At 36.0% G+C, this 10,399-nt stretch overlaps 1 protein-coding gene across 1 annotated transcript; it reads left to right on the top strand.

Moving 5' to 3' along the window:
- Positions 1 to 464: 464 nt before the first annotated feature.
- Positions 465 to 3,117, top strand: LOC308695907 (uncharacterized protein; the record flags this gene model as incomplete). Its single annotated transcript, XM_081374168.1, has 4 exons — positions 465 to 513; positions 598 to 696; positions 822 to 935; positions 2,890 to 3,117. The coding sequence occupies 4 exons, from the start codon at positions 465 to 467 to the stop codon at positions 2,955 to 2,957; spliced, it is 330 nt and encodes a 109-aa protein (XP_081230294.1). The 3' UTR covers positions 2,958 to 3,117.
- Positions 3,118 to 10,399: the final 7,282 nt, after the last annotated feature.

The raw sequence follows: 10,399 nt of genomic DNA, 5'->3' as shown, positions 1-10,399 counted from the left end.
CTGTGTGGTGCCCACTTTCCTTACTATTTGGTGCCCAATTTACTATAATATACCCCCCCCCCCCCCCTTAATAATATTCTCTCTCACTAAATGCAGCGCGAGCCTCAACAACTCGACCTTACCAGAAATACACTATCAATTGCTCATAACACTGAATGTAGATAATAAAATCAGAATCATTCTCGCTGGTTACGATGCTTCCCTAGTTACTTTTAATCTGTCTGGCCGGGCAAGTAAAAATTTTTGCGCCTCTTCATCCATTTTCAGGTGTGCCTCTGTGGGTGGCACCGGCACACCCATGGCTACGCCTATGCCCAACCTGCTTTAATTTCAAATTCCCTTTTCTAAGTAACTGTTATAGTTCCTTAGTAGTTCACAACAAGTCCTAAACCCACCCCTTTCTGAACAGATATAAAAGAAACTGAAGCATTATTTCTGTATAGTCACTCAGTTCCTGACACAAGATGAATCTGCAGGTCTCCGTCGTTCTTCTTGTCATTTCTCTCACTGGAGGTACAGAAAACAGCAAGTATTGAAATGCATTATTTGCTAATCATACTGTAGAGCGCTAACTCAATGTCTCTCTCTGTCTGTAAGGTTATTCTCTCAAGTGTTACTCCTGCACACCTGATTCGACGGGTTCCTGTGCAGCAAAAGAGGAGACATGTGCAGCTGGACTTTCTAAATGTTTTACCGGTAAGTCCAGTGTAATGTGGAAATCTGCTGTATAAGTAATACTGCTGGAGAGAAATACTTGTTAACAGCTAATCTTGGAATTGTTTTGTTATCTAATTATATGGACATTTATGTCTTTTTTACAGCTACAGCTGTGTCCATCACAACTAAAGGGTGCTCATCTGACTGTGCACTAGGGACTATAACTGCAGGGACATCGACTATGAAATGCTGTAACACTGATCTTTGCAATGCAGCAGGTATTGGCCTTTGTTTGATCATGCGCTAGCAGTTTGAGTTTTTCATCCACAGGAAATTATACAAACAATAATTCAATATAATGGGCACCAAATACCTTCTATCTAAAATCTCTATGCAATAATGAGTGAAGTGATGAACTTTAAACGAGCGTAAATCCGTCTGCGTGCATCTCTCAGAAATCAGAGCTTGACAAGAGTAATATCAACTCAAATAGGCTACTACATGTTCTACGATATGATATCGTATATTATTGTATGTATATTTAAACGATTTAAGCCTTGTAAGAATGATACTCGAATGAATGGAATAAGCACAGCACGATCACAAATCAAACAGCGCGTTTTTGCCGTCTCCCCAGCAAACCCATTTACGTTGTGGCAATGTCTCTGGCACCTTGCATTTCTGCTATGGCAACGTCGTTGTCTACGTGCTCGCAACATTGTAACAACGTAGAATTGTAAGACGCGACAGGGCTGTAGCAACGTTGTTGCGCGACATTTGTGACCCTGGACCACAAAACCAGTCTTATGTGTAATTTTTTTTGAAATTGAGATTTATATATCATCTGAAAGCTGAATAAATAAGCTTTCCATTAATGTATGGTTGGTTAGGATAGGACAATATTTGGCCGAGATACAACTATTGAAAATCTGGAATATGAGGGTGCAGAAAAATCAAAATATTGAGAAAATCTCCTTTAAAGTTGTCCATTTCTATTGGCGATAGTGCTGCATCCATTCACAAAAATAAATGTTTTATATATTTAAGGTGGGAAATTTACTAAATATCTTCATGGAACATGATCTTTACTTAATATCCTAATGATTTTTGGCATAAAAGAAAAATCTATATTTTTGACCCATACAATGTTTTGTTGGCTATTGCCACAAATATACCCGTGCAACATAAGACTGGTTTTGTGATCCAGGGTCACATTTAGCAACTGAGAGATGACGTTCTGACAATATTTTTTTATGGTGTATTTTGTTAGATAATTATATACTTTTTATTGTTTATTGTTTATATTATATATTATATTATTTATATTATTATTTAATGGGGCTATCAACACCTGCAAGTGTAGCCTACACTTTGAAGAGTAAAAATTACAGAAGGTTTCGTTAATTCAACTTTATTAAAACTACATATAATCAAATTACACTTCCAAAAGTCATACATTTGTGAAAAAAAAAAAAAAAAGAAATAAACGAATATAGCCTACAAATTTATTTTAAGTATAATAAATAAAACATAAAAAGCAAAGGCAGATCAGAACATTTATAGTAAAAGAGTTCAGGTACTAGATTGGCCTGCCTGCAGTCCGACCGGTCTCCTATTAAAAATGTGTGGTGCATTATGAGGCAATAAATACAACAACAGAGACCACAGATTGTTGAGTACTTAATGTAATTTATCAATAAAAAAAGAAAATCTAACTTCAACAAGTAGTGTCAGTTCCAAAACACTTACTGAGTGTTTTGAAAAGGTGATGTATACACACATAACGTATTTTTTTACAAAAAAACAACAAAAAAAGTTTATCACTTTGAACATTGAAACAATATAAATAAAAACTCCACTGTGGGACTAATAAAGGATTAGACCCACCTGAGCTAGATATTAAAGACTAGAAAGACAGTTCACTCCTATTACTTATGTATGGGAGAAACTGTCCCGCCTTCTAAGTAAAAGAGTCGATCGCTGATTGGTAAAGTAATTGCGTCACTGCATCGATCTGTTAGAAGCTCCGGTTCCCACAGGAACTCAAACTAAATGTAACAGAAGCTTGTGAATTAGTCTAGTACTTTAAGAGTTTTTATTGTTTTTTTTTTAAAAAAAGTGAAAAATTGATCAACAATGAACATGCAGTTTTCATAACTATTAATATCAATATTATTTTAAGTATTAGTAGTGGAGTGTTAATAATACTAATTTCCTTCCTGTCTTGATTAGATGGAGTGTATAAGGGAAGCTTCCTCTTGCTCGTGTCTCCTCTGCTCTTCTACTTCCTGTTTCAGTGAGTCCAGCTGAACTTCAGATTCTACAGCAAAGACCATCAAACAAACTCAATATGATACACAATCTGAATAAAGCTGGTTTGTTGCTCTGCTGTTAAGGAACTGAAAATATGTACTTTTTTAACATAAAAAATTACTGCATTAAAACTACCACATGACTTTTATTTGCATAAAGGAAAAGATATTATAGAATGTAATAAAGAATTGGAGAAATAAAGAAATTTTAATAAAGAATTTTTAAAAAATGTGAGTAACGTCTGTAATAAAATATTTACTTATGTGTATTAAACATCTATCTCAGTAAGTGACCAGAAAATTGTTTAACTTTTGGTTCAATTAGTAAGTGTCACAGTAGAGCATGAAGACAAAGACTGCAAGAACACAAGCCCTGTGCTAGATCTTTTTCTACCGCGATTTACAAGCTTAGATGTAGGCCCAGGAAGGATCTCGAAACTCATGAGCTGAAAGGGAACCGCAACTGGATGTCTAAATCAAATTTGTTGAAGTTAAGGTTTAGGTTAACATTACATTAGCCAAACAAGCTAGCCAGCTACCTCTGCCTTGCTGACTGAAATACATCTGTTTATCCAATTACATTTTTGTAAACACCGGTAAGATATTTCATGTGAGCATTGTTACGATTTCCTGATTGGTCTAGGGGAGGAAAGCAACAGCAAAAATGGATGGTGGTGAAATGAATGTGCAACAGCATGAAGCCACCCCGTCTCCAGTCCCAGAGTTATTTCACAATAACCACATAGTCATCTCATGAAAGAAAAGTAGTTTTTATTTACAAAATAGACAAAAGAAAAAGAGGGGTATCGGATTCCGAAGGGGGTATTTGCCAAAACAACAAACATAATCAATCTAACTCCTTATTAACCAAACTGCCTAAACTAAAAGAAAAGAAAACAAGAGTACAGCAAAATAAGCTAACTCCCTTACTAACATAAACAGGAGAAAAAGTCAAATTCAAAATAAATGGCACCCACCTCTAGCCTGGTTAAAACCAGACCCTTCTCAGTTGAAACTGAGTGTAGGGTCTGGCGAAGCTATGTAGACAAATCATTTCCAAAGGGGCGTCACCAACCGACGTAGCTCAAATTCCTCTGGGCGCAATTGGATAGTCTTAAAACCAATAAGGGGTGCGTTTCCCGAAAGCATCGTTAGCCAACTATGGTCGCAAGTTCCGTCGTTACCAATACAGTTCAATGGACATTGCGATGAACTTGCGACCATAGTTGGCCAACGATGCATTCGGGAAACGCACCCCAGATTGATGAAGGAGATGACGTATGCTTCGAGTGTTGTTCTTTGCTCCGGTTTTAACGAAAACGGTAAGTTTAAATCGCTCAAAACAGACGCGATAACTGATTCGTTTATATACTGTCTATGATTCGAACGAGTGATGTTCCACGGCGGCATCCATCTTTGTAATGAAATCTCCTTCAGCGTCGCTGCGCTGTCGTCATCATGTAAATCCCTTCCCTAACGTTTCTGATTGGTGCCGCGATTTCGGCGGCACAGAAATGAGTTTGAATGGGCTCTTCTCCAGACTATCCTGGAGAGAGAATTAAAGATTCGCCGGAAGTAGTCTGGGTTTTCCCAGGCTAACCCACCTCCCTACTAACCCCACAAATAAAGAAATAAATGATTAACTAACAAATTTCATATAAACTAAGAGAAAAACAAATTAACCATACAATAAATAATCATTAAGTTTAACTCACTTCTGCATTTGAAGTCTCAATCAGTGTGATCAAAAAGAGACTAATGAGAGAAAACTACTTCAATAAGTAGAACACAACATGAGGTAGAGATACACTATCAACTACTGGCTTCAACAGAACATCAGGTCTGGGGTTGAAAATGAGACCTCAAAGCTGCTGCTGCTGCTGCACACAGTCAAGCCACCACCAACACGGCTCTGATGATGGTTGCAGTTTAAATACCCCCCTTCCCCTCCCAGCATCCAATCACAGCAGGGCATTGATTATTTGCATCAGGTGGGAACCATTTCTCCTATGAAGAGAGAGAGAGACAGGGATAGATAGAGAAACACAGCTTGGGCACACACAACAAAACCTTACGGCTCTGGCCGTAACAGCATGCCATGCACTTTGTATGTATATATATTAAACACAGTTCCAATGCAGCAAATCACATACAATTTTGATCAGACATCAAATTTTAAAATAGAGGTCCTTTGTCAGTAGAGCACAAACAGGCCACATGTGGATGAGTGAACCACAGGGTGAAAGGGACAAGACTGTCAAAAACGTAGCATTCGTTGTTGTGTCTGATGGCGCTCTCAACATGTATCTTCAAGAGGGCAGAGCTTGTCTGTGTGATTTCATCTAATCATGGTCATGCAGAGCCACAAAACCACAGGTTTTAAGACATAAGATAACAGAACATTTAAATGAAGAGCTGCACGATTCTGGAATTGAGAATCACAACTTTTTTATTTAAAATAGAAATCCTGATTCTGAATAGACAACTAAACAAAATAACATGTTCATTTACTAGAGGTTTTAACAATGAATAGCTGCAGTCTATTAAAATATTAATTAGATTTTTTTTTTAAATCAGTTTGAATTAATGATTCATCAATGTTTATATCCAAAGTTTTATCCCTGAAATTCTGTGATCATTTGAATTATTGTAAGACAGAAATAATAATACCGTGTGTTTGAAAAGACTGTTTGTGAAGCTGTTTATAGCATGTGAACTATACATGACAATTCTCAGCTCTCTCCACGTTAGATTTGAATGTTTGCAACCAGAGATTTGAATGTTCGCTGTGATTGGGGGGTTAGGGTTAGTCAAAAGGTTTACAGTGGTTCTCAACCTGGGGTACGCAAAGTGATGAAGTTGGTACATGAACGAAATACTGAAATGTACTGTTAATTTAATTAAATCGGGGGGATTGGGGGGTTATAGTAAACTATAAGTATGATGTTAAGTTCACTTAAAGAAAACCTTTAGTATAAAACTACTAAACTAGTAGTTTACTGAGAGTATACTTCAAAGTTGCTACAAGTATTAAAATAGTAAACTACTAGTATACCCATAAGTTCACTTGCAGTACAAATGAGAAACGTAATTATGAACTAATTGTGCACTTAAAGTTTACTACTGTTACACTTATAGTACACTTAAACATATACTTTTATATACTAAAAGTGGGCCAATTTAGTCACAAGCGGTATTAAAATAGTACACTTACAAGTTTACTACTAGTACATATTGACATTAGTATACTTACTTCATAATGTATACTTAAACATATACTTGAACATTACTTAAGTTTATTACATGGCTTGGTTGAATTCTAATGTAGAATGCGGTCTGTTATTTCTTGATAACCGCTGCTAAGTATAACACACCGTTGCCATGAAAAACAGAGTGTTGCTATGGACGCAGGATTCTAACCGTAGAGACGGAACAAACTATTTCCTTTAGCGGAAGCAATACAATCGTTTTTAAATCAACAAACTCCTTTTTAAATCAATATTTTGTGTCAAATTATTGATTTATTTGGTAGGTAGCCATGTAATAAGCGGGATAATGTAGAGCGAGGCGGTTGTTATAGCGAATACAACCCCTTCAGGCTGATTCAAGATCCCTCCGCTTCGCCTGTCGGGGTTGTATTCGCTATAACAACTGCCTCGCTCTACATTATCCCTTACATACTTCATAAAATGAACTTAAAGCATACCTGTCAACCCTCCCGTTTTTCCCGGGATTCTCCCGTATTTTACATTGCTATCCCGCTATCATCCCGTTTAAATAATTTCCCGTATTTCTCCCGTATTTTTAATCTTTCTATAATTTTTTTTAAAAAAATCCCAAAGGGCGCAAACCAGTTAAGCGGAAATCCCGCCCTACAGCTAATTTCATTGGTTAAGGTTACAATGACGGGTAGGTTTAGGGGTCAGTGTTTGGTGTAGGCAATCAGTACTGTGATTCACATGACCAATAAAATCTTTAGAATCGGCTGCAGGGCGGGATTTCCACTGAAGTAGTTTGGGGGGAAAAATCGCGCAAAGAACAGCAGCATCCGAGGATGGGTGAACATGAGAGAGATGGCATTAACACACGCAATTATGTCAAAATGTCCGTTTTGTCGAGTATCCTCATAAGAACAGTCTGAGCAGTCTATTAGTTAAAAAAAAAAAAAAAAGTCGTAAATGAAAGTAAAGAGTTGTGAGAGAATGAGACGCGTGTGAGATCCGTCAGCGGCTGTTTTTAAAGAGACAGTAGCCAATAAAGCTTTCTGTCAGTAAAGTTAATCAAAGAACAAAGGTTAAGGTAACAGAGAAAAGCACTCACTGCTCTTGACTAAAGATCTTTTTTTACTTTAATAAGGATTAATCTATGTACAATTTAAATTGTATGCAGTGCAAACTGTTTGATAACTTCAATTTCTGTATATTTTTCCTACCTGTTAGACAAATATTTAAAATATACTGTTTTATGTTTTTCTACATTAATTTGGAGATTAATTGTGAAATTATTACATTATAAAATGTAAGTTTTTTAATGGCAATTAATCGTGATTAATTAATGTAGTTAATTGTTGCAATTGATAAAAATAAAGAAAGAAACATGAATAAGTCTTATGTTTATTTTAATTGAATAGTATGTATGTATTTATTTATGTTAATATCTGCGCAATTAATGTCTATTTAGCCTGCCTCTAACCCCCCCCCCCCCCCCCCCCGCGTTCAGATTTCCCGTATTTTGGTATCCAAATGTTGACAGGTATGACTTAAAGTATACTTCTTATTCGTAAGGGTATACACAAATAAAAGCAAAAACATGATCTTCAAATTGAGCTTTGATCTTCAAACATCTACCTTTTACAATATCCTCAACTGAAAAAGATGAGGGAGCAAATTTTTTGTTAAACAAAACTGCAAGTATTATGGCTCAGAAAAAGAAGACCGCCCCAATCCTTAGCCCATTCAATAGCAATTTTTCCATCACTATGTGTCTCCTGTAAAAATAGGATATCGATTTTATTCTGCTTTATTACTTAAAGGTGCTGTATGTAACTTTTTTAATAAAATGAATCCTTTTTTTATTGCCTGTCTGTGAAGGGGTTGTAATCATACATTACAATGATCCACTTGTCGTGTTTTGCTATTACCTCTGAAGGCCAGTATTCCTATTTTTATGTGAAGTCTCCGGGTCGGATTTTCTGCGAAATCCACCGGACGTGACGTGTATGCGCGCTCCCGAGCCTCTCTCCTTCTTATTTACAGTCTATTTGACGGCACTGCAGCCTAACGACATGGAGTCTGATAAAACCAAAAAACGACCTGCCTCCAGCACAACACAGACTCCAACACAAACTCCAAAAAATATATAAAAAACAAAAAAAAATTTTATCTGCTGAAGCTCGTCAGGCCAAACGTCAATCGGATCGACTCAGGACGAAAACACGGATCAACATTGTAAACATTGGCAGAGCGTTTGAATTACGGAGAGACCTCCGCTTTGTTTTAGGTATAAAAACAGACCCTGAGTTGGCTTTCATCCTTTTGGACAGGTAAGCTAACAATACTTCAAAGCATGTAAAATATATTGTGATTTTGTGCTTTAGTTGGCTCAAGTTAGACATCATTATTTCGCCAGCTAACACCGACCATTTGCTAACGTTATCTGATGTGAAATACTACTAAGAAAATATGACTTGGTACAAAACAACTGTTTCGTAACGTTAGGTTAGATTTATTGTCGTTATACGTAATGCAATAGCAAGGTAAAATACAACATACAGAGACATGAAATGAATACAAAAGACTGTTCCGTGATAACAAAAAGTAGGTGCTTTAGGATGTAACTTTTATTTTATGTAGCCTACTAGATCTACTGTCTAACGTCACTCATCCCACTACGATCATATTGTTTATAATACACATTTCGAGACACGTTCAGTAATATTACTTCCTACTGTCTTATTGTTACACTGAAATTGTTCAGTCTAGTTGACTAATCATTTTCGTTATCATTCATTGACCTATGTTGACATTGCTGATTGTGAAAGATACATTAGTTAGTGAAATGCCTTATGCTAGATAACACCACATGTCGGCAAAATACAGTCAATGTAACATTATCATGGTACGAGCATGGAGCATTAGTTCTACGTCAAGCTGATAAAAGTAGCCTATTATGGTAATGTTGCAGTGGGAGTTTACATGAATTTCCAGCATGTTGTGTGATGCTTTCTCCGTTGTGTTGAAAGTCTCAGTGTGGCGGCTGTGGCCGGTGTTGTGAGTGCGCTCGAGCACGAGCGCTGTTGTTGCAATCTGAAACATCACCGCTAGAGGCCGCTAGATCCTACATACAGCACCTTTAATATATCTGTGCTCTCTTTCTGCAGTCAGAGATGCAATGCGAATGTCGCTCATAAATAAAAATGAAAAAGAAACTACAATACAGAGAGCAATACATCCAATACCGGTATAAATATTAAACCATTTCATCATTACTCAATTGGAGTTGAATTTTTGTGACGATATTTTTTAACGATATACTTCTTTATCTGTAAATCTTCCTTCACTCATTAAAATCTTAAAGCTGTCGTCGGCAACATTTTTTTGATCAAATTCAGTGAAATTGACACTATAATCCGACAGAACAACATAAATAAGGTGGTTTTAGAAAAAAACCCGAGCTTCTAACTCCACCTGGGGGCTGTTCCATAAACCAAGATTAGAGTATAAGCCAGGCTTATTTCGGTTAGTCAGGCTTATTTTTGGTAGATTCGGTTTCATAAATCAAACTTAAAAAAGTTCAAACTCAGTTACCCCGGCAACTTATGCTGGGAAACTAGCCTGGTCCAGGGCAGGCTAACTGTCAGGCTAAGCCTCAGTTGTTACACAGATCCTCTAACACTGACCAATAGGAACACAATGATATTACCACTGACACTCTCTCATACCATTATTGGACTTTATTAACCACTATTAGTCCAAAAATAAATACACAGTATACAGAAAATCAACTTAAATAAGGCTACAATGATAATATATATATATATATATATATATATATATATATATATATATATATATATATATATATATATATATATATATATATATATATATATATACTACAGGTTTTCTTTTTTTACTGGCTGAATGTTTTGTGCCCAAGATTTAATTAGATTGTTTTAAAGATTTATGAATACATTTCTCTCTGGTTTTGTTTGGCAGCTGTAGTACATGTTTATGATTAGAAGAACATTAGAGCACAATCTAAAAAAAGCTTTGTAAAGCATAAGTTAAAATCACAAAATTAAAAATAAATAATTACAAAAACAGAGTATAAATTTTAACTGTAAGATGTACTTTATTATGTCTTTCAATTCAAACACATTTAACACAATTATACAAATTGACAGTTCCTTTAAAGACATCATATTTTCC

The sequence above is a fragment of the Scardinius erythrophthalmus genome, assembly GCF_964197995.2.
Source record: "Scardinius erythrophthalmus genome assembly, chromosome: 9".
NCBI classification, from domain to species: Eukaryota; Metazoa; Chordata; class Actinopteri; order Cypriniformes; family Leuciscidae; genus Scardinius; species Scardinius erythrophthalmus.
The sequence above is the reverse complement of the archived record's forward strand: the minus strand, read 5'-3'. Positions and strand labels throughout refer to the sequence as shown.